Genomic DNA, 25394 nt, shown 5'->3' with positions numbered 1-25394 from the left:
CCAGTTATTCTTACATGTATATTTAAAAAGGCTCCAGACATTTACAGGATATCAAGCAGTTGTGTATTCATCAGATGACTGAGAAAGGAGTGTGTTATTGCTTTAGTTTCAGATGTTGTGTAGTAGGAGAAAATAAGAAATAACCATAGGAGAAAACCTAAAATATACGTTGCCAGATGTTTAAAGTGGCAATGGTGAATAGAATGTTGAGGATATGTTTTAAGTTCACAATGCAAGAAAAATCATCTGAGTTTTCTTAACTGCTCATTATGTATTTTATGTAGGTTCGAGCTAGTGCGATTGCTCAGGATGCTGATCAGAACTACGACTATGCCAGTAACAGCGTGGTGCTTCACTTGGAGCCAGGAGATGAAGTTTACATTAAATTAGATGGAGGAAAAGCACATGGAGGAAACAACAACAAATACAGCACATTTTCTGGATTTATTATTTATGCTGACTGATAATGTATAAAAAGACCCACCAAACCAGTCCAAAAATGAAGCCTGCTCTTCTAAGTGATGGACTTGCGTGGCAAAAGTCAATCAAACAAGTACCCCAGCAGAGAGGGACCACCAAACACCTCAGTAGCGGGGGAAAAAAGTCAAATGCTACCTGATTCACATCTGTACAACACAGAGAAACCTTGTGTTTGAAAACAACAAAACGAGTTCAACAGATGTGCGATCCACTACCGCCAAAGCAAATACTTCCTCATTGTTAGTGTCCATGTGAATGAAGTTCTACATAGATCAAATTTTTATAGGAAAAAAGCCCACCTAAGGACGCTGAGTTATTTCTTCAGTGTATATGATACTTTGATGTGTTATGATCTTGCTGCTTTATCCATACTTCAGCTTTGGTTCTTGTGACTTACTTGCTAACAATGACGCTTGGAGTCCACTGATAGTGTGGTGAGGAATGATTTTACAATAAAAGGAAGAGGTAATCAAAATATACTTTCTCTCTGCAAAGAAATTGTTTGCCTTGTACTTTTCTTACCCTTCCCCTTAAAACTAGAAACTAATCATCTTCAAGCCTTAACTCAATGTTCCTGCTTTGTAGGTTTACATTAGACTTTTAACATAAAATTAGTCCAGTGGAGTTGTTTAAATTTTGTCCTTCCCTTAGCTGTGTTCTAAAAGAAAAAGAAGGATAGAAGAAACACTTTATTTTCCCCTGAAAAAATGTAATAGTTGACAAACTATTCTATTGGATCAAATCCCTGATTCCACCGAAGCCAATGGCGAAACTCCCATTGCTATTAGTGGAAAAGGGATTTGGCTTTTTTAATTTGTATACGTGTAAATATATATTTAGACAATTATTACAGGCCCATTCTTGATGGTTAGTTGTGTAAATATTTGGAAAGCCTGTCATCCACATCATCACACTAAGGTAGAGTGTTTTCTTTGCAGCAATTAGTCTTCATTAGTCTTTTAGCACTTAGTCTGCACTTGGGTACTATTTTTAATAAAGTAGTTATGGATTAATAGACTGCAGATGTTCCACTAGAATTTCGTAGGAATATAATGGGTCAAAACCTTAATTGTCTTAGGTGTCTCATCTCACTGAAGTTAGTGGGATTCTTCCCACAATGGAGTGGGGGAATCTGACACATAAGAAAATGCTATCACACAGACCTTTTCCATGGAAGCTAGTTACCAGTTTGTAGTAAGGTGTGCCTATGAGATGGACACAGATGAGCATATTACCAAAAATGATAACACATATGCAAAGAAAGAAGCAGATATTTACATGCAAAAAAAAAAAGAAAAAGTGTGTATTAAAACCTATTTTTCTCATTCATATATGTATAGATATAGATATATAAAATCTAAAAGAGGTTTAATCCATATAGAGGATTAATGGTTTGGAGAACTAAACTAAACACAGATATTATGAGTTTCATAGTTATAAAAATGCTTTAAAATCAGTCATACCAGTAACGTCCACAGAATATTTTTATTCAGAAAATTGATTTATTATTTGTTTTGGTTTTGGGAGGCTGTTTCTCTCAGGTTAAAACTTGCAGATTTCATTATAAACCTAAATTTTAGCAAGATTACTGAATAATTCTTTAGCACAGTTGGTTATGTTATTTATTTTCAACATTTTGGCAAAATCAAGGCAACATTTCTGTAAATCATTAAAGTGTAATAAAGGCTACCCCTAGCACTGCTATTTCACGTACTTTGCTACGAGCAACCTTGTCTAATGTACTAAGGGTACAAACTCAGATTTATCTGCACTAAAACGTCTGAAGTGTCTGTCACTGTGACAAAAAAGCCCTCCAGTGCTGGGTGCTCAGCAAAAGTCTGATAAAGATTTTACACATCTCTCTAAAGATCTCAGTAGAATGAGTGACGCTTCTCTTAAACAGAACGTGTTACTCTTTGTTTCTGTTTTGAGTCGTCCAATTCAAAACAAATCCGAGTGAGTCTCGGCTGACAGAGAAGATCACCAGGCAAACTCATGTAGGGTTTATAAGGGGACATAGTGCTGCCAGCTGCTTGTGTATTATCCCACCAGAATGGTTAATGCTTTTACTTTACGACAAAGTGCCAGCCTGTATCTGCACATTCTAGTGATTACTCCTGTTTTATTTCTACGAGGCAATTATTTTAATAACAGATGTGTAACTGAACTTCATCTGTTTGCTCCACTGTTGTTTCACTGGTCAGTGCACTCACACAGCAGTGTAGCTAGAGATCCTCTGCATAGTGTCACACACTGATGCACCAAGCTAGAGATCATTTACAACCAGTAGCGCATATTTACTAAGGTGTGTATTGGAAAGGCTCAACACTACAAGATGTACACGGTCAAATTTGAAGAAGTTTTTGAAATCAGGTTCCCACTGCTACTGGATAAGACCATTTTTTGGATAGATCACCTACCCTGGTTAAAGTTAGACAAGAGCAAAGAACACACTTTATGTAAAAACCACATATAAGGCAAACATTTCTTCCTTTTTCATCATATCTTGATATACTGATTTGTAAAGACTTATATCACAACCTTTGTTATAACTATTACAACTCATTAAAACTGTATTATGTAATATATTTTGACTTCTGGTGTTGCATCTTTACAAAAAGAAGTTGGTCTGTGTCAAGTTTTACACGATCACTGTAAGATTCCAAAAGTTCATGACAAAAAAAAATGTGATTAAAAAAAGACATCTGTAATAATACTGCACATAGTTTAAGAGATCATCAAATTGCTTTATTCAAAAATATATTTTTCCATGTATTTTTTACACTTTCAGTTAAAATTAAGTAAATTGTTAAACTATAAAGAAACATTATCTTCTTAGATTTATTTGAGATTTCTTTTGCCTTGTGTTGTCTACAAAAACTGTTTAAAAGTTCCAGACCTTTCATCAAGCCTTACGTAAAGAATACAAGGGTAATGAGAAGATTGTCAGTATTACAAAGATTAAAATCAGCCCCTGGAGACAGGAAATTTAACTGAAAACCATAATTTCTTTCAAAGTCCAGGCGATGCATCTTCAAAAGTCGTTTGGGGTAACATTCAATAATAGTATTAGATTATGCTCTTGAAACAATTATTTTCAAATTTCTATTGAAAAGATTTTGCAGGTAGGCTCATATTCAGTAAATCACTCATGAACAAGCTTCCAGAAGGGAAGAGATGCAGAGACAGTACTTAATTTTGATGTTCTAATTAAAAAGAAAATTTATAATCAGTTCGTTTGCATCTCCTTAATAATTTCTCCTTAATAATTTGCATCTCCTTAATAATTTCAGTTTCTCTGAAAAGAACCAAATTTTAAAATTACTGCTCTCTGGAAAGAAATTTGAATTTTATCAAGCTTCCCTATAGAACAGGAATAATTATTCATTATTCCTACTTAAAAGTCAACCACCGCTTTGGATTTGCTAGGAGTATTTTATCAATTTTATCTTGGGATATGCCTCTAATTAGCATTTTAGGAACTATATTTTCAAAGATATGTGAATATCCATGACCTCCATATTTCATCAACCTGTTCTTGGTGTGCACATCATGAGCCATCAGAATTCTGTCTTCATAGCCTTCATCAATCAGTGTACGAATCCTGAAAAATTAAAAGCACACCTGTCAGTGAAAGTTCTCACTCTGCAACATCACAGAACCAACCAGGATTTACATTTCTTATATTACGTACTGCTGGACCCTATTATAGCAGAAAATACTTATTTTAGGTGCTCAGAAAACATACTCCTTATATTCACTTGAAATTAAAACACATTTTTTATTGCATGAAAAAAACTCACCTCTGAAAACATAACACCACACATCTCAAAATGGAGAGGGAAAACTCCTTTGATTTGACACATGGCTTTGCATTCCCAGTCCCATGAAGTTCACAGAGGAATTCAAGAGCTTCAGCATCACCACGCGTGGGACACAGGTTTTATATACATAAGTAAGTAAAAACTTCCTACCTAAACTCCTTCTCAGCAGGTTACTTCTTGCTGCTGTCACAAAGCTGATCCTATTACATTTGCTAATGACCAGACTCTGTTTAAGACTCTCTTTAAGAAGCCTGGTTCAACTGCACAAATACTTCCACATCTTCAGTTAAAATGCCCTTTAGCAAACCAGGTTAATAAAAATATGAAGTTGCCACCATCACGTTCCATATAGACAGTTATCATCCAAACACATTTCAAAGATGTTCATTAAGGAGGAATATAAATAAGACTGGCATGGCACAGTGCTGGCATGTGCCAGGAAATAAGAGTGAATATGGCAACCCAGCTGAACAGGCTTGGCAAAATGACAAGTCGGCTTGGAAAAAGAAATAATCCGTCTGGTCACTCCCTTGTATCAGGACAGCTACAAGTCCTTCTGCTTCACGTTTCACTCAGGTAGCCTTAATCCCCTGATCAGCTAATTTTTTAGAATGTATTAGGTGAGTCTGAACACTTGTACTGCACGACTGTTAAGCTTCCCAGTAAGCTTCAGTTTAGTTTGGCAGTACATTCCTGCATTGAAGTGGCAGAGACAGACAGACCAGACCTGGAAAGTACTTGTTCCTCATGTAGGCCTCCAATTCAGTCATTTGCCAGCACTGTGAAATTCTGATTCTTACCTTCCTGACTGTGCTTTGATCAACAAGAAAACAAATACTAGTTTTATAAGTAACTACACTGTATCTGAAAGCCCTTACTGTCAGTTTTTATTGCAATTAGTTATGAGGAGGTACATGTAGCAGAATCTAATCAATATGGGCAGCAGGAAGAAGGCACATAGGATAGAATTTGCTAAATTATCATCTTTCAGAAAAAAACACCATAAATAGTGCCATAGAGTGCACAACACAATGTATACCACAGCGTTACAACATCACAAGTATGTACTCCAGCATGAAATACAGAGAGACTATAGAATAGAATATGATGAGTTGGAAGGGACCCATCAGGATCATTGAGTCCAACTCCTGGTCCTTTGAAGGACACTCCAAGAATCACACCATGTGCCTGAGAGCGAAACGCTTCTTGAACTCAGACAGGCTTGGTGCTGTGACCACTTCCCAGGGCAGCCTGTTCCAATTCTCAGCAGAGTAAGAGCAATGGCACTAGGGGAACTAAGCTGTTTGCTGACCAAACATCATTTAGAATCATCGTCCTTTCATATTTGGACTAATTTCTCAGGTTGGGGAGGCATATGGTCCTTTCCATTTCATATTCATCGCTTCTTTTTCCTTGTTCTTGTAATTTTAGTTAGTACTTTCTTCTGACGCAAATTAAAACTGTCCCTGAACAAAAATCAGTGTTTTACTTGCATTAGCAGTAGATTGCAGCCAAACTGCTGAAGTACACAGATGGCCAAACTGTGTGGAGTAGGTCCATTATGACTACAGAAGTTTATGTTTTGAACAGAAAAGGCCTGAAAGAGATTTTTCCCTTAAGTATTTTCATATAGAGATCAATTTTATTTCTACCTCTCTGGAGCTGTTTCACAAAACAAAACCCTAAGGAGATTGCCACTGCCACCTCAAGTCCATTGTGGGTGCATCAATATCCATTTAGGGGCACTTCTAACTCAAATGTACATATTTACACCGTACAGTGAGAAGACAAACCTTTCGTCACTTCTTCCTATGAACAGCCTGCTGCAAAAAATACTCAAATGCCAGGGAGTTTAGGGAGAGACATCAGTGGCTGAGCAAGTATCATGGATGGAATGAAAACTCTGCCACGGTTGAACAAGCACTTGTTAACCAAGGCATAGACCAGTTCTCTATATGTATTCCGCAGTGCTTCCGTAGAAGCTGACCTTCCGTGGCACAGGAGAGGGAAGGAAGCACAGGAGAGGGAGCAACTTTATCCATTCCAAATGTGAAAACTGCAGATTCATTGCAACAGTTTAAAATACTGAGTGCCAGACTGAGAGCACTGTTAAGAGAGAGAAACTATTCCTAGTGTGAAAAGCAGTAGCAAATGCTTGGCAGTGAGTGGAAGGGTAACCACGGCACCTTCTTAGGAGGGAACAGTTTGAAAATAGAGATTAATTTCAAGGTTCATCTGACAATGAGGGGGAGAAAAGCTGTGTCTGAAACGTAAGTGGAAGCTAGAATTTACTTCATTAGTGATCAGAGATCATAAAATCTTCCTCATCAAGGAGAACTTAATAACCATTTTTGATTCTAGAAGGTAAAAAGACACAGGCAGGATGGCACCTCGCCCCTCAGAAACCTGCCACTTCACTGCTCACAAACACTGTGGACAAACAGCACAGAAGGATCACACCTCCAGACAGAGTGGAAAGAGTGAGATGGCCATTCCCAGCTGATCCTACCTTCTCTCAGACAGTTTCTGCACAGAATGCACCTCTTTGGCAATACCTTGTGTTAGCACAGCACAACAGATTTGCTGTGCATCTGAGCTGACGCTGCAGGTGCTGATGAGAAGCAGGGAAGAGGTATCCTGCCAGTGGGGCCAGTATTTTCACATTGTGAGTGAGTGTGAGGAGCATGAGAGCTCTGAGGAGACAGGAATTGCATCCTTCAAAAGAGAGAAAGGGCAAAAGGAAAGGGGGTGGAAAGGTGACAAAGTGCTGGGAAGAAAAAAGGGACCTTTTCAGGAGAGAAGCACAAGATCAAATCCACCCAAAACAACCAGCAAGTTTTGCTGGGTTAGCACACTACTGAGGAGATGTAACAGGATCAGATGATGCTTAGCAGGTTTCCAATGCTATTTCAAATAAAAGTCAAATCCTAACATAAATCCAGTATCTCCAGCCTTTTTTTTTTTTTTAAACAGATTGTATAAATGTGGTAAATTATAAAATTCAACCAGATCAGCAAGGAATTAGGATGGAGAATGAAGTTAAAAAAGTTTTTGATGTTCTTCTCAAGTAACTTTGTACAACACTATGATTCTGCCTCTTCCTTTGCAAATAGAAGAAATGACACAAGCTGCTCTAAGGGTGTGACTGCAGTGAGGGAAATAGCATTATTTTAGTATGAAAGAAGACAATTTTGAACAGCAAGCAGAATCACCGTGTGATGGTCCTAAAACAAGTACCAATAAAAGGTTTTTGTCAATGGCCATGCTATAGCTTGAACTGAATGGGAACAGATACCTTGCAATTCTTTCATTGTCGTTCGGCATGTCAATATCGGGATGGAACTGGTAGTGAAGAAATTCTGTACCAAATAGATCATACTCTAAATAGCATCCAAGTTTAGCAAATTCCAGAAGTTTCCTTGTATCAAATATGGTCCTGCAGAACATACATAACACAGAGTCAGCACTGTAAAACAGGAATAAAATATCTCATGGCATGAGGACAGGAATTTTGTGACCTCCTACTTGCAAGGATAAAGAAACCAATAATCCAAGATTTAATTCACCTTTCTGAAAAACAGGACTCCTGTTTGACACATGCAACTTAAGCTGATACACAGCATCGTCATTCTCACATTCATTTGGGATTTCATGCATTTTAAAAAAACACAAAAAAAAACCCCAACTCTTTCCCCATGAAACAATGAAAACATCTATGATCATCTTTAAATGGAAACAGGAAAGTTACTTACTTTTGATATCATTAACCCTCTCAACAGACAACCTGACCAGGAAAGACATTTAAGGAGGAGGTTAATTCATAGTGACACTTAAAAAAAAAGAAAGACAATGGATTGCTTAGACAAGGCAGATTTACTTTCCCAAAAGGGTTACAGAAGACAGCTCCATCCAGGGCTTGTTTCATCCATCACACACCCATATTACACAACTTTGTCTTTCGTTTCTATTCTGTACAGTGATGTTTCTAGATTGCCATTAGAACAGCAATATATCATTGTTTGCACTGGGATCTGGCCAGAACGCCTTAAGGAAATGCTCTCACCAAAATATATAATGGCACTGTGTGTACCTGGGACATGGGCTTTACAGCAGATTTGAAAACTGAAGGAACAAAGCTTCCAACACATATCACTCATTTGGAAAAGGACAGCAACAGAAATAAGAGCTCTCTGGAATATTCTGGGTTTCCTCTGAACCATTTTTACCAAGAGTATAAGCTGTCCAAAGGAAAACAAAAACATTCAAATGATACAATTTAATCTTTATAGCCACAACACAATTTTTTTCATCTAATTAGAAACCAAGTTCCCACAAGAGCATCACAGTTAACCAAAAGGGAAGTAGTTCAATTTTTTTATTATTGCAGATATTGATGTCACAAAGCAGTTTTACCTTTCACAGTTACATCACAGTCTGTTGCTATGGAAATGACTGATGTCACACTTTCAATATTATGACTTAACAACAGGACCAAGTAGGAGGAACAGATGGGTTGAGAGAGACAAACCCCTGTTCAAACAAGCCTGCCATCAGCAGGAGTCTAAGACTTGCCAACTGTAATTAATAAAAAATGTTATTTTAAAATAAATGTTACAGTTTACAGAGACTGAACATTTATTACCAAATGAGTTTTTCAAGTGCAGAGCAAGAGAACAGGTTATTTTAGATCCAGCTCTGCTTGGTTCATGGGCAGACAGTCGCCAAGAATATTCAGTCCTGGTGCACATAGCAAAAACACCCAACAATATATTTCAAAATCACAGCCCAATAATTTCTTTTTAAGACTATTGTTAGTGTCGTGCTTCTGGTGCTCTGTCCCAACGAGGAGCTGGAGAGCTTAATTTTATCAGCCCCTGGGTCGCATTGTGAGTCATGGGGATGTAGCAACAGCAGCAGTGCCCAGCTCAGATTGCAGATCTCTGTGCTGGAATTGGATGTTTGGGCAACGCTGTACCTGAGCTGCCCTGAGCTCATGGAAAAGGACCATTCTGTAGTTTGGGCCTCATCTGTAAATCCTCATGGGGACAGCCACTAAACCATTATGAAGCCCACATGCAGAGCAGTTGCTCTGAGCCTTCTAACAAAAGCTAAAAGTGAATGAATGTTGATCTCTACCAAGATACCTTTTTAACCTCAACCCCTAACAAATGGCCAAAGCCAAGGCTAAATAGTTTTGCTTCCCAGCCTTTAACTGTACCATATGGACACATATTCCACTATGGACACTTGCTACCTTTTGTTCTAGGATGCTAAACTGCAAAACAACAAAAACACGGTAGCGAGCATTTTAGTTTTATCATTTCGTTGTAAATCGACTTGCAAACTACCATTCTGTCTGTGTCAAATGCAGACAAGAAACATGGAGCTATGTACAAATTTATCTCACATTTAAAGGACTGGGATGCTCCCACATGGATTTTTCTCACTGGAAGAGACTTAAAATGTTAAATGCACATTGCAAAGCCAAACTTCACAGTAGTTTATCTTATAGCAAGTGCCAACCCGAATGTGTGAAAGTAATGATAGAAAGAGAAATAAGGAAATGTCATATTGTGCATCAGCGGCTGTAAGTGAAACTGCACCACTGTCTTAACTATTTTCCTGCTTATACTGCTTAACTTCCATCAATAAATTACTTAATTCTTAAAATACTTAATTCAACAATTTACAACAATGTATAAAGGCAAAACCCCACAACTGTATATTTATGCTTTATCAAAATGGCTATATAACCACTAATATCTGCAGCCTTCCCAGTTCTCTTTCATTAGAAGATTTAAGTGATCAGTTTTTCTTTAAAAAGGGGAGGAAAATACAGCCATAGATACAATGGAATGCAGGTCAATACATAAAGGAAGTTCGTATCATTTATAATAAATGAATAGAATTTCATGGCACTGGATTTTATCCTCCTAAAATCCCCAAGTAAAACAAGGAGCTTTGCATACAAAACACCTGTAGCTCAATTGCTACCTCTTAGAGCCTACAACCATCAGAAATTTGGAGCACAGTGCTGTTGCCTATACTGCACTCACATTGAGGGCAAATAATCCAATTGCTGAGAATCATATGACCACAAACAGTCTCCATTATTCAGCAACTGGCCAAACTAATCAATGCTTGGACATATTCCAGCTCACCAGGAGCAACACAAGGTCATACAAAACTGATTTGGTAACAGAGGCTGTATTTCTAAGCTGGAGATAAAAAAGTATCCCAATTTCTCTCCATATCTGATGTGGAGCTCCTGGGTTTTGTTCTCAAGAAAGCTATAAGTTAGCTACCCAGGCTATGCTATGAACTATTCAAAACCCAACTATACTTTTTTTAAGCAATATTTCTTCTGTCTGGAAGCAGAACATTAAAAATCTGCCTTCTGCTTTGATCTAGAATCCAGCAAAATCAAGTTTTCCATTAGCTTCTGTGAGATTTTGGTAAGGTCTTTAAGAGCGATCCAGTTTTCAAAAACGCTGGAAGGCAAGCAACTTCCCACCCAATTTGAGAGAGCTGCTCAGTGTCCAATGCTTTGTAAATACAGGGATTTGTGCAGGGATACAAATTAATGGAATTCCTATTTTTAAAATGCAGTTACAGTTATTCCTAATCTCTCTCCCAGGCTTTCAAAGAGAGTATTTAAAATACCAAAGTATCTTTATCAATGGGAATCTAAAAGTTGATCCTGTCCGAAGCGTTGGAGGCCAACCAAGCTCTATAAAAGCATTTATTTTTAAGACAGTAAACTTGAAGAAAACCCTTAATGTCAACTATTTCCAGCATAGTTCCACAAACCCCAGTGAGTTGTGGCAACACTGCTGGATGGACAGCAGAATAGTCTGCTTACCTGTCCAGGTGAGACATGACTGTCTTTGAAGCATCAGCCCCAGCTTCCTGCAGAATGCGGATAATCTGGAAAGGTGAGTCGCTGTTCCTGCCAGGATGGATGATAACAGGGCACCCAAGCTGTGACTGAGCCTCTGCTGTTGCCTGGAGCACACGGTGTTCACTCTGAGTCAAAGGCCAGGAACAACCTATTTCTCCCACCACACCACACTTGATGTTAGTCCCATCTGCTCCTTTGAGTATCTCATCAACAATAATGTTTGTCAGCTAGAGAATAGGAAAAGGAGATTTTTGGTTATTAATACTATTTGTGTTAAATAGCATCAAATTTGGCCTATGGACACCGTGCCTGTTATGCTCCCAAGGTCTTTCTGAACTTATTGAATTAACAGCTGGGTGTGTGAAAACACTGTAGTTAAAATCTGGTTTCTGTCAACTAATGTTACGCCAGCCATTCACTAAGACCAAAATAAAGAGAGAAGCAAATTAATTTAACAGTATCTGTTCGCACGTTTGCCCAGGTTTGCCAAGAACGTTGGTCTACATATAATTTGTACTCTGATTTAGGCTGAGATTAAGTTTGGGGTTTTTTTAAATGATAGTTTATTCCAAAACCTGTGCCTTACACTCCTGAATTGGCTCCAGACAAAATTCAATGTAATTTCTTGCAAAACAAAGGCTCAGAGAATAAGAAAACCTTGTCATTCAGACAGGGAAGGGAGAAACTCTGGCAAAGATCCCAAAGAGACAAATTTAAGGCAAATCCTGATTATGGGAATGCGGATGTAAAATAAGAGGTGCTCTGCTGACTTCAGGACCACAGAAACAAAGCTTATCTGACAAATTTATAGGATCAAAATGAGTTTGCTTTTAAAATATTCTTAGGCAAAAAGAGACATCAGAATCTCTTAATAAAAGTAGTTTGTTATAAAAGCTTCGGTTTTTCTTTTCCAGAATAGGCCACACATCTTAAGCACACATTCAGAGCTGAGCACAAAATGGCTTTGATGGTGACCTGCCTTCTGGACTGGATTAAGTGCTCAGTACAGGACATCTGTGGGTCTTCATCAATCCACCAAATACAGAACGGAAACCTTTGCCTCAAGAAAACTATTTTTATCAAATTTCAAGTGATGGAAGAACCATTAGGAAAAGCAGGACTGTTGTGCACAGGTTGGGCCAGCTAGGGTCCAGTTTTGTTGGCAGCACTGCTCAAGTTTTGACCATTGATTTTTAAAATGAATTTGACTCATTTGTGAACTGTGACAGATTTTTAAAAAATTTCTCATCTCTGTTCATCCACATTCACAGCCTCCTGCCTTGGAGAGTTCTGTTCTCTCTTCTCCCCATCACCACATTTTCTTAATAAAAGATGAATGAATATTTATTATTATAGGAATATCTGGGGACCTCAGTTATTATTAACACATTGTCTTGGACACCATACAAACAACCTGATGTAGACTCCCCTGAAAAGCCTGAACAAATGACAGAGAGAAGAGATATAACACACAGCCTGAGCAGACCAATGATTTACAACTGTCCTGTAAATATTGCAATTACTTATGCCTTTTACAAAAATGGTGGGTAAACCCACTGGGAAACAATTAGCCAGAAAAAAAGACAAGAGAGCTTGCAAGGATATACACCTTCCTTAAAAATAGTAAAAAACCCCAGGATAATTGGCGTTGTGCCAGATGTCCACACATGAAATACTTTATTTTCCTTTTACTGTTGCATTATAACAAATCCCTCAGACAAAATGGAGCTTAAGAACTGGAAATGCTGACAGATAACCCCAGCACATGCAAGTAGTGCTGCTCCAGCTATACTGTTGCCAAATACCTCTGAAATCATAGGGAAAAACAGAACCCTCTAACACTGTCTTTTTAGTGTTAGAAAGCAAGGCATTTCTTTATTTGCAGCACTGGGTGTCTATGTGGCCAACAAAAATCCTATCCCCGTACAGACACCAATACAGCACTTTTTCACCTATTTATACATTTTTAACAAAGAAATTAATGTCTGTTGGTTCTAAATTACATAATTTCTTTTCATTAACTAGTATTCTATCCACTATTGGTTATTGATCTCTTGTTGCTTATGCTAATTAGTTCACACTTTTAGTCTTTTTAGTATCTTTTCTCTCTGGTAGGGATTTTCCAACACAGATACTGAGCCTTTGTTAGTCTTCTTACTTATCTGCTGGTTTCTGCAAAAGGTCCTTGTTTCCAGATGTCCAGCTACAACAATACATCTTTCTCTCACGGGCTTTGTTCATCGAAGGATATCAAGGTTAACTTTAAGAAAGCTTAGTTTTAGTACTTTTTCCAAGTTATGTTCTCACAAAAGTTGCTTATGAAAGCCTTATGTTATATGCTGGCTAAAATTGATTTAAGGCCTAACACACAACCTATATTTAATTAAGACAACTAATTAAAAGGTTAATTAGGACCATTAAAAAAAAATCAGAAAAGTTATATCATTTCCAATATCACACAAGCAGTAATGCTGTTCCCAAGTTTTTCACATTGAGAACCTCTGTATTTCATCTATTTTGCTGGAACTTCTCTCTAGCTTTGGCTTACCCAGGGACAATTCACAGGAGAGGGACACTCAAGCAACGGTTAAGACTTACCTGCTCCACTGTCATGGCCTGTGTTTGAGAAGAATGAGTGGAATCTATATAAAATCCAGCACCAGCAATAATATGAACTCCGGTTTCTTCAGCAAGTTTCTTCAAAGTATTCACATCCCGGCCAATTCCTGTAGTTGTGTTTTCCACAATAGTCCCACCACCTGCTGCTTTAAAATGCAACAGCTCTTCCTTCACAGCATCTGTTTCCTGATACAAAAGAAGGTTTTCTTTATGGCTGTAGGGATTTTGCTTAATCCAAAACAAGTTCTTCATCTCAATGGGCCCATCAGACAAAGGCTCTTGGCCTGGAGAAGGTGGACAAAAACAGCTGCTATAGTTCATAGTCAAGTGTTCGTGAGTCAATGTATAGCCAAGGCAGTCTGGCTCCACAGGGCCCAAGACAGTCTGCACTTTCCCGCTCAAGGACGGCATTTTTCTTCAACAAAAGGTAAAAAATAAAATCAGATCCTAAAAGAGCCTGAGAAGGAAAAAGAGAGGAAACAAAAATATTTCAGAAAACCTTTCTCAGGCAATTTCTGAATTCCCTTCTCTCTCACACACACATACCTTCACGCTGTGTGTATTCACTGGGATGTTTTCAAACGCTGTCTGCAGCAGAGTGGTCAGGATGAAAACCAAGGCATTGATTTTACCCAACTGCACTTGTTCTGGTACTCCAGCAATATAAACACATCACATTCCAGTACATGGAAATCATCACCATTTACTGTGCTGCAGTCAGTATCACATTAAGACAAATGTTTCCTATTTAGTAACAACCACTGTATGTTCATTTAGGATTCATTGCTCCTCAGCAGCTGGCAATTCTTGTCAGCTTGAGCCACCAGATGAACACTCTTGGCACCAAGGCTAAATATTTCTTATCTGGTATGTTCAGTTTATTTAACTCTGTGCTCCAAGACTCACTGTCCCCCTCAGATATCAAGGACGTTATCTGTGTTTGGGCACCTTGTCTGCCCCTCTGTATGCAGAATGCAGGGATGGGGGTGATCACCTGCTCCTCTGGCTTCAACAGGGCTCAGGTTCTCCTACAGCTGCCTTGTGGAGGTCTGGAACAGGCCAGAACAACTCCTCTAAAGCTGACAACAGTTGCTAAAGATGTCACGTGGCCCCCAAAGAGCGGTGGAGGAGCCAAAGTGCTTCACTGGCCAAATATTTTATCATTTAAGTACAGGCCTTAATCTAACACTTAAAGTATACAGCTCAGCATCTCAGACACTTTTTTATTCATCTCTAACATGAATGAAACAATGATATTTCTCAAAACTTCAAATGAGTAGTGGCAAAGACAAACCCTGAGGCTGTCTGCAGTCGGTTCATGTCAAAGGATCTGTGCCAGTTTGGCCTGACTCACTGCAGGTTAGAATTATTTGCAGCTCTCCCCATTGGGATTTTGTTAGGGTTTTTATGCCTTTTGGGAGTGGGAATTCATGTTAGATCTTCCTGATGCTAGTCACAAAGGCTTGAGGATATATAGTTAAAATCCCTAGTCAACCAAAATCATCAGTTATGAAACAAAATACATGTTTAATCATGTCCAGAGGAAAGGACTAACTAGAGTATGCATTATTGATTAAAGAGAGAGGTCTTTCCCATTCCAGTCTCCCTTTTAGTGAATAATGTCATAAACACAGGTTTGTTACTGGTAAAGCCCTCAGAGGACATTTTCCTTTTAACTGCTAAAGTTAATCCACCAGGATGACAGAAAAACTGAAACCTGAAGGGCACTGAACTCTACATATCAAAGGGCACAGGAACATCAAGACCTTTTTGGGGGTACTTTGATCTCATGAGAAGCAGTCACTGTCAGAGCACCAATGCACAAAAGTGACCCAGACCCTGGAAAAGGCAGCTATCGCCTGCCTAGTGAAGTCTGTAGTGCTGGCAGTTATTGTAATATGAAAACTTGGCCATCCATAAGAAAGAGAAACGACTGACTATGCTTACTTGCCTTGTGTAAAAGCAGACTTACTTATGAAGAACTGTTCTTTTAGGAATTTCATTTCTAAACTACTGTGTTAACTTGTTTGGGAAGGCAGAAGAATAATTACTCGCATAGAACAGGTTGATGGCTGATTAATATAATGATTTTTTTCTTTTGCCAGAAAAGAAGTGCAACATTTCAGAAAATATTATTCTTGAGCAAATAATTAAAAGCAAAATACCTGTCTTAGTCAGAAACTGCTGCTCACTGCAATTCAATTAAGCTGTCCAACCCAGTCATTAATTCCATCCTTGAACAAGCCTCATGCTATACAGAGTAACCTACTATTCTGGAGAAAGTTCATTGATCTGAGTCATTCTTACATGCACAGCAAAGTGAATGACATTTCTAAGCATTACTTTTGCTTTTTTTTTCTTTATTTTTTTTTAAATGTTAAATATCTACACTCTAACATTCAGTAAAACCCGACAGCATAAAGAGTGATAACTACTCTCTGTATCAGAGACACACTTTTCTTTCCCCATGTTCACTGAGAATTTAGTAAGTTAGCAAAACAAACCTATATATAAATTTTTCATACAATTAAATACACTAGTATTTAACTTCTTTTGATAAAGCTTGCACAAATCGATTATAGTCTGTTTCCTTAACAATTTTCCACTTCAGTTGCTTAGTTATTTAATAGTGCAGTTACTCAAAAAGGCCACTCTAAGTGAATGTGAATTTTTGCTCACTTTCAGATTACCACTTTGATGAAAAGTTGACTTTCAGTATTTGTTCCCACTAATTCCTTTCTGACACAGTTAATTTAGACTACCCTCAAATGATCTGGTTTGCCCATTCTGAAGACCTGTGGTTGCACATGTGAGATCTTCTTATAGCCTGAGGCTGCTGTCTTCTGATTTATAACAGCAGGAAACATCTAAAATTACCAGTTCCAGTGCCAGGTTTCTCTTGTAGACACCAACCTGTTGATTTTTAGACTCTAGATTTCACATTACAGCTCACATACAGAATTTACAGAACCTTTTGATTGAGGCGAAGGATTTTTATAAATATAGGAAGCATCACAAAAATGGAAACTGACACAAACAGCATTTAAAGTAGGCCTAATTTTATCTGCATGAAAAATATGATTAATATTAATGCCTGTGCCTGCTTACTAACACAGTTTTAGAAACCCACTGCTTTTAATAAAAGAATTATAAAAAATAAAGACAGTCAACAACCTGTGACTGGAATAATTTTTAAAACCACTGTCTTGATATCTTCCCTACTGTCATTTACATAGACAGTCTACCCTGATTATGCAATAATGATATATTATTCCTAATAAGATTCACTTAGTGGAATCAGAATTTAATTGAGTGTTTTTAAAACAGATTTTAGGCGTAAATAGCTTTTAAAATGAGTAAGGATTGCTGTTTAGTTTAAGTATGTACATGGTACTACAAAAATCAACATTCCTGTGCTTTACTAACAACTTGCATGCCATGTTTTCCACAGAACTTTCTTCTGAAAAAGTTTCTTCTTTCATACACCAAGGACTGAATTCATATCACCTCATTTAGCCATCTAAATTGATGTATGTCTTTTACAGAACAATCATCTAGACCATTTTCACAGTGGAGATAGAAAGTCATATTCGCAGGCAACTCATCCAGGCTATTTTGAGTGTTTGTAATAGGACAGGACAAGTTACTTTCTGTAATGCTATCCTCCTTCCATGGACTAAGGAGGGAGCCAAGAAACAATCCTGGACAAGACAAGTATATTTTAGATGGTCCTACATAGGACATGTGAACTATATTTCCTCAATCTAAATCCAGTCTGAGGTGAGAGGGAAAGGTGCTGATTCCTATGATAGAAGATAAACAGGTAGGCTCATATATGGAAATAATAGATATTTTGGTGTTGAAAATCACTAATTTATGTGGTGGTATCACCAAGGTCCTCCTGCATAGACCAAGGCTTCTCTGCTCCAGCTGCTCTATAAAGAGAAATAAATATTTCCTGAAAATTACATATTCAGACAAAAACAAAATGAGAACTGCTTTAAGATATAACCAAAACTTGAACTTTTTCTCAACAGCCTTGACACAGTACCTGAACATTCTTGTGACAAACTCTGGACAAATCTTTACAACCACCAATTGTACGGTACATAAAATACAACTGTCACCATCAATTACTAAATACTGGTGAAGCAAACATTTTTCCTAGAGGTATTGTTAAGAGAAAAGAGACTTGCTGCTAAAAAGGTCATGGTACTGCATTCCTGAGTCTGGTAAAAACTCCACTGAGTTCAGTAGATGTTTTGCCTGAATACTGATGACAAGATTTGTGCTTCCGCTTCTCCCATCTGAAACTTGCGCTTCAGTCATTGTGTCATTTTAATGGTCTTGTAATGGGAAGTCTCCTTGGGTTTGGATTAGTTGCTTCCTACAGTAATCTCATATTGCTGAAACATTATAATCGCATAAACACAGCTTCCACATGCTAATGCCGCATTTGTTTTGATTCGGTAAGCACATTTTAATGGCATTAGCACAGACTCTCTGTGGACTGGTATGGGAATCATTTTATTGCCGTTACATTACAATGTGAGATCACAGCAACACTAAATCCAGACTGCTGTGACACAAAATTTACAAAAAAAAGCAAAATGAATGGCTCAATAGGTATTTGCTGTATCCAAAAAAAGTTAAATACGGCTGCCATTTGGAAACAAGGGCTGCCCTGGCTGCATCAAGAGCATTTTAAGCAGGTCTTTCCTTCACAACAACACAGTCCTGGGAAATGTGACATAGTGCAGGTTCACTACATATTTACAGATGGAGGAAATGTTCTGAGCATTCAATTCTACTTTGAGCAACCCCTACAGACCATGGAAAAGTCACAAATTAGAAATATATGACACATCTGCAGGTAATTGCCATTAGCTAGTCTGTGCTGTGTTACCTCACTGTTCCCCAAATGAAAACATTTTGCAACAAGGGAAAAAGTTAGCAAGACAAAGGAAGAGGAGAGGCAGAGCATAAGAGAACACATATAGACTACGTCAGGAAGAATTTAAAAAAATTAATTTCTCTCTGCCTCCTATTTCTGCCAACCCTGTAGAGGTTTACAGGGTGGAAGGAACTCAATACTGCCAGCACGGTTCTTCCTCTTCCCCAGCAGACAAGCAAGCTTTCTTCAACACATGGGTATCAGACCTACTTTATCTTCTCCCAATATGTATTCACAAGTGCTAATTACAGGACAAACATGCCTAAAACATTCTCTCATAGAGAGGTTTCAATAAGCATGGTTTTTTTGTTCATGTACAGTGTCAGGGAAGTGCAGCTACAGGGGCTGTGGAGCAGAGCAGAGCTCACCACAGCTGGCTGGGTGAGAGCAGCAGTAGGACTGAACTTGCATGTGCTCCAGGACAGACACAGGCTCATCTGCCATTTAGCCCAGCAATTACCTTTGTGTCAGTCCCTGCAAAGGTGTCCAACAGCCTGTGCAGCACTCCTTCACAGGCGCTTGCACGTGTTACACGAGACAACAGTGTATCTTATGTTGCTTTTGGGTTATTTTGCCCAAGAAAAAGAATTTGAAAGTGGGGTAAAAGTACTGACAAAATGCAGATTGCTGGGCAACCTTCTGTCCCTTCTGCAGAAATGGTAGATATGCTGCTCTGAAGGTGACTGGTTATTCTCATTAAAGTCTTAAATGTTCTTCCCCATCTTCAGAATTGCCACTGGTCAGAAGTGACATCGGTCTTTTTCCTCTTCCAAAATGGTACTATGAGATTATCACGATGTCCTGAACTTCAAGCTAACTCAGAAAAATGAGCCAAGGAAAATAATCTTACCTATTCAGAAGCAGTGTTTTGTTTTGTTTTTTTTTTAACTACCTTCATACTCTGTCAATTAAAAAAACGTATCATGACAGCTTTTCATAGTATGGCCCCTTGCCTAGTGCAGAAGCGTACTAAGGAGACAAGGGCACGCTAGTACTAACACAGGCATCAACACTGAGGCAAGGCTTTGAGTCCTAAGGAACAGTGTCACATGGGAGAACTTTCATGCCTTAAATAAAGTTCTTGGAGGAAGGGAACACTTACAGTGCCTCTCTCCTACACAAACTCCTGTCTAATCCCATAGGAGTATGTGTTGCAGCTCTTCCCTTAGTGGGGCACCTGCACTTTCCCACCTTTGGGTGACTCTATCTTCATGCAGTGAGTAAGAACCTCATCATTTTGGATACGTGTAATCTCTCAACTGGGTAGAAATTGGCGAAGAGATTCGAAGCCTAGAGATCTGCTGGTGCGAATATTTGAAAAGCATCATCTATCCCTCCCTTGCCACATTTTTTCACAAAACACACTCAGAGTAGTGGGTTAACACTGTGGCCTTCAACAACCTACCTCTGGTCCCCAAACCATTCAGAAATATGTATTTCCTTAAGAAGCCAAGCTAAAAGATATGCTAAATATTGTTTTTCACTAGATTTTCTATATATGCTTTGAGGAATCAAAAAATCTTTACACTATGGAAGTGAGAAGGAATAAGTAAGACTACATAAAAAGTTACTGTATGTGCTATGAAAAAAAATTAGGAGAGCTTTATCCAAGCCATATATAATCCTATATTGATAAAAGGAAGTCCCAGCAAAATATGCAGGTACACACACCGCAGTGTTTACACTGCTTGAGTTACATTACATGTTTTACAGCCTAAAAGCAAAGTCACTTAAATTTTAAGAGAAATTTAAACACTAGTACACATATGGGAAAGGCCAATATATTGATCCCCTGCCCTCAGAACCTCCAGAAAGCACTCTCTGGGGTGAGAATTGGGTAAGTGAGAAGTAAAGATTTTAAATGTTCACCTGAAAGGTACGTGACAATTCTTACTGCGTATTCCCTTCGTGGCTCAGTTAGCGGCAGACAGACAGACCTTCCAGTGTCACCTGGTCTGAGGATCACGTATAAAAACCAGATTGCTTCCTTACACTTGAACTGCCACACCAGAACAAGTGCAGCCTCTCATACTGACCCCACAGTATGGAGGCCAAACCTTTGGATCAAAGCAAGCACGTGCGCTCAGCATATGACCATGTATGCATGCCAACAGTGATTTGCACCAAGACACTTTGTACTATGCACAATTTTTCAATTTGGTTAAAGTTTAGCTGTTGTGACTAGAATAGTCAGACTTCTATTTTACCTTATTTCTGTGCAGATAACAGTCTCAAAATCTAAGCTTCTCTGAGCAAAGTCACATTGAAGTTTCTCTTCCTCAGAGAGACCAGCATACCCAGAAGTGTTTTTTCATTAACATCTCCTTTAGAAGAACTTCAGGGGATTTTACATTTTGGGCAGCTTCCAAAATTACTCCTGATAAAAGGTCAGATAAAAATTCTGCTCCAGGGTCAAACATTACATTAATTATATTTTACATGCACACATAGTGTTTTTAGGCCAAAAATCAGAACTGAAGTCACATTATGCTATATGCAAATATAGGCTATGTCCTGCATGTTGATATACACATTTGTATTCTTAAGACTAAATGGAATCATATTTGCTTCTCATCGGTTCTGGGCTACAAGTACATATTCTCTTTCCTGCTAGGACAACAAGATGTAGGAAAGAAAGTCTTTGCTTTTCAGAAATGGATATCCAGTCTTCATTCCCTCTGAATTTCAGATTTGAAACCAGCATACATCTAACACTGTTCTTGTGTTATTCTCATTGACTTTTGTTGGTTTTCTCTCTGCTTCAGGTCACATACACAGATTTTCACGTGAGCTTAAACATTTCAGTAAGCATGCTGGGTGGAGCATTATCACTCACTTGTACAGCCCTATCACCAAGAGCCACATAAAATCACTCCATGATCTTCACATGCAGAAATAAGGAGAAACGGGATCGAGGTCTAAGACACCAGAGAACAGATATCACACTTCTCACCACACCAATCTCTAAGCAATGGATGACTGATGTGCATTACTACCTCCTGATCAAGATTGGACATTTCTAGCTAGCAAAATTCATATGAATGAACCTTAAGGGCAGCTTTGCCACAGAACATACCAGTCACTGATCCACTGAGACCTGTGAAGGTGGAAAAGAGCATGGGGATTGAATTTAGTGCTTCACTCAATATCGCAGACTGCAGCAACTGAGGTAAGCAGGAACTTTCAGAAAACCACCTTCTATACTAGTGAGTGACAAGCTTAGATGCACAGAACTAAATTCAATGTCCCACTACTGCAAACACCTACATCACAAAACTTTCAACCAATCTGAAGACCTACTGGAAAAAAAACACTCTCAGAAAAGCCTCAGAGTTTCTACTGTGACTGTTCTCTATGGCTGCGTCAGGAAATGGAAGCTAAATGCCCTTCTCAAGGTCCACTTCTGCTCTAACAAGAAACTAGCCCACAGAAGAAAAGTTAATGTGAGTCAAGGGAAAACTTAAACGTGATGGCTGTAACTTAATGAGTATCTCTTAACTTGGAGACTGCCTTTACAGAGTCTGCATGTTTTGTCAGTGGTCAAAGTCAACCTCTTGCATATACAACTCCTGCTGATGTTAAGTTCTTACCCCCATTTGGGTATAGCAGTGGAATAGCAGGACCAACCAACACACACAAGCTGACAAGACTGTCAGGTCTCCTGCATATCCTTTTTTAATTTCCAGGTTTTGTTGAATCTTCAGTCTTAACAAGAACTGGACACAGAATCCTGCCACTGTTTTGCCTCTTTGTATCACAGAATGTGGTATCAAAGTATTTCTGTAATGATACAAACTCATTACTTTTGTTGTGGAAACTATCCTGTTTTTTAAAAAATCCTTGCTACCCTGTCTAAAGCGAATAACCCAGAACAAAATCCTGCAATGACGTTTACAAATCATCGGAGTCCAAGCATTAAAAAACCAGTTGAACATTTCCAGACCTATCTGAAAATGACCCAACTGCCAGAAGGTACACAAATCACAGCAAGGAAAGGATTTAAATTCCTTTCAATGGGTGAATAATCCTCACTGCAGTGACAAGGCAAAGACAACTGTGGGATAAGAGGTAAGATGCTGAAAGAGCAGAAAAAGGGAGGTAACATACCATTCTTCTTTGGTCCCCCCTCCTCCACAGAAATTAGTTCAGGAAAAACCCTGTGGCTTTGGCTTGACAAAACTAGGGCTTCAGAGTGTCTTTGAGAAGAGTGATCTACATGTTTCTGACATCCAAGTTAAAAACTGTGATTTACTTAAAGCTGTCATATAAGGGATGATGGTGGTGGCCTTTCTTCTTAATTCCATCTTATCCAAGTAGTTAAATAGTTGTAAAAAATATCCCAGCTGTTGCTAGGATAAAATGCTTTTCTTGGATTATTACCCACATACATATTACTATCAAAGACATGGGAAATGCTTAGAAAATTCTGAGGAAGCTTTTTAATTTGTGACCAGAAAATGACATTAAAGCAGAAAACCTACCCTACCAGTTTTGAGAAGATGTAATCTAGAACTAGGGAGATGGGACACCCCCTTCTCTTTCCAATATAGCTGGCAATCCAGTTATCCAGAAAGACAGAAAATGTAAAAAAGTTCAAAACTATTCTGAATCAAACTAGGGACTTGAAACTTAGGTTTCCACAGTTTAGACAGATCTCTAATTCTCCCCCTACCAGACAGTTGGCCAGTGTGATGAAAGTAAAAGTTTCACTGTTTTCATGAACCTTAAGAAGTCTTGGTTTCAGCTTACTAAAAAATGAACTTGTTCAGTATTTCAAGTTTTGAAAGGTGGGAAAAACATTTTAGATCTACATCAAGTGAAATAAGGAACAAAATTCACAGAATGTTCAGAGAAATAGTCCTTTAATAAACACAGAACTCGCTGGTGCCATATGCTTCACCATATACTGATTTTTATGTGTGAGAAGCAAGCTGATGGCTCCCTAACCACAGAGGGAAGCAGCGACACTTGTTCCTGTTCCACCATGCATTAATTTAATAAGTTAGAACTGGTCACCTACATAAAATATAATTAAGCATCTGAATGCCATTATTGCCATTTTTGATTACAACTACAAAAATGATTGTGACGATAGTGACATGATGGCAAATATTACGTCTGTTAAATTCCAAACCACGAGAGGCATTCATAATAATAAATGACATTTATGTAGTCTTTCATAAAACAATCCCAAAGTACCTGACAAAATGATACAAAACTACCTATTAGAAGCATCACTTCACCCATCACTGACACAGCCTCCAGCAGAAAGAAGGCAACAACCTTTAAACACTACAGAACATATTACGATAGAGAACGTTGAATAATGTATTCAACACAAAGCAGAAGGGAATTCCAGACAAGTAAAACAAAATTTTCCAAATGCAAGTGACCTCTGGCTAAAAATTTGTTTCGTTCAACAGCTATCACAAGCCTCTAGCATACAGAAGATAGCACAGATACAACAGACACGCCTAAAAAGAATAATTATGCTTACAAGTATGTAAGAGATCATATATACATTCAAAGACTTGCTAGGCTCATCTGAGTTCCTCACCAACAGAACTTGTATGCTTCAACTTGAGGCTAAATTCATCACAATACAAGACCTGCTGCAGAGGGGATGCCAAACACACAAGGTGATTGCCCAGCAGTGGCTTGGCTACAGTACTGAAGCAGACTTGGCAGGGGGACCTAAACCTCCCTCGCTCAGAACCTGCACTCCCCTCTGCGCTCACCAAATCTGTGCAAGAGGAGAGAGCAGAGTCTGCCACAGCTGAGTCTTGTAAAGGGCAGCAAGCCCCAGGCCACAGAGAACATGCATAGTGTGTGAATCCTAACAGGGCTCACAGGCAAGTCTGGAGCTTTGCCGTTGAGTCTTGTCAAGCTTAAGCAACTCTGGAAGCATCATGCACAGGGATACGGGTGCTTCCAGATGGAGAGTCAGCTGAAGGCAGGCTCTGAAGGTCCCAGTTTTGGATTGAGGCATTTGTTACTTCCCAGAGCCACCCTCGGGGACTGTCGGGAGGGAAGTACTAGAGGGGACGTAGTTCCAATATTTAACTTGTTATGACTGTACAAATATTAAATACCAGCGGTAAAAATAGCAGCGTAGCTGCACTCACACAGTGAAGCCGCCTGAGCTCGAGGGTTATTCTGCTGGTAACAATCATCTGGTGCTGTGAAACGCCTTTCCAGACAGGAGGAGGTGTTCATCCCCTTACACTCCCGACCCAGCGCCGCTGTCCCGGCCACCCTCTGCCCCTCGTCCCGCAGCCGCCCCCTCCGCCGGGGCCGGGCCGGGCCCCGCCGCAGCCCCGACCCGCGCCGAGCGGCGGCCCCGAGCCCGGCACCCGGCCCTGCGCTGCCCGGCCCCGCCGCACCTCCAGCCCTGCCCGCCCGCCGCGGCCCTCCCGGCCGGCAGCGCAGGCGGCGGAAGCCGCTCTCGCCCAACTCCGGAGAAGTTTCCCGGCCCGGGCGCCTTGTCCGGCCGAGGGCACCAAGGGCCAGCTCGGGGGCGGCTCCGGGCCGAGGGCACCAAGGGCCAGCTCGGGGGCGGCTCCGGGCCGCGGGAGGTGGCGGATCCCGCCGCTCACCCGCAGGCAGGACTCTCCGC

The 25394-nt window shown here is 39.4% G+C and overlaps 2 protein-coding genes across 5 annotated transcripts in view; one reads left to right on the top strand and one right to left on the bottom strand.

Moving 5' to 3' along the window:
• Positions 1-3068, top strand: part of C1QL3 (complement C1q like 3) — an 8437-nt gene extending 5369 nt beyond the window's left edge. The window contains exon 2 of the mRNA XM_050324815.1: positions 285-3068. Within this exon, the coding sequence (XP_050180772.1) occupies positions 285-464 (180 nt within the window). The 3' untranslated portion in view covers positions 465-3068. The remainder of the gene's footprint in view (positions 1-284) is intronic.
• On the bottom strand, positions 2396-25394 carry PTER (phosphotriesterase related). 4 transcript variants are annotated; one of them, XM_050324785.1, is made up of 5 exons: positions 25375-25394; positions 13804-14281; positions 11167-11432; positions 7600-7740; positions 2396-4084 (listed from the first exon to the last, which is right to left on the bottom strand). In XM_050324785.1, the coding sequence occupies exons 2-5, from the start codon at positions 14233-14235 to the stop codon at positions 3874-3876; spliced, it is 1050 nt and encodes a 349-aa protein (XP_050180742.1). In that variant the 5' UTR covers positions 14236-14281; positions 25375-25394; the 3' UTR covers positions 2396-3873. The 4 variants fall into 4 exon arrangements, with proteins under 4 accessions (XP_050180742.1, XP_050180729.1, XP_050180721.1 ...); XM_050324772.1 differs by lacking the exon at positions 25375-25394 and adding an exon at positions 25162-25316; XM_050324764.1 differs by lacking the exon at positions 25375-25394 and adding an exon at positions 24904-25064.

Source organism: Myiozetetes cayanensis, unplaced genomic scaffold (assembly GCF_022539395.1).
Source record: "Myiozetetes cayanensis isolate MyiCay16 unplaced genomic scaffold, myiCay2020 scf1, whole genome shotgun sequence".
NCBI lineage: Eukaryota > Metazoa > Chordata > Aves > Passeriformes > Tyrannidae > Myiozetetes > Myiozetetes cayanensis.
The sequence above is the reverse complement of the archived record's forward strand: the minus strand, read 5'-3'. Positions and strand labels throughout refer to the sequence as shown.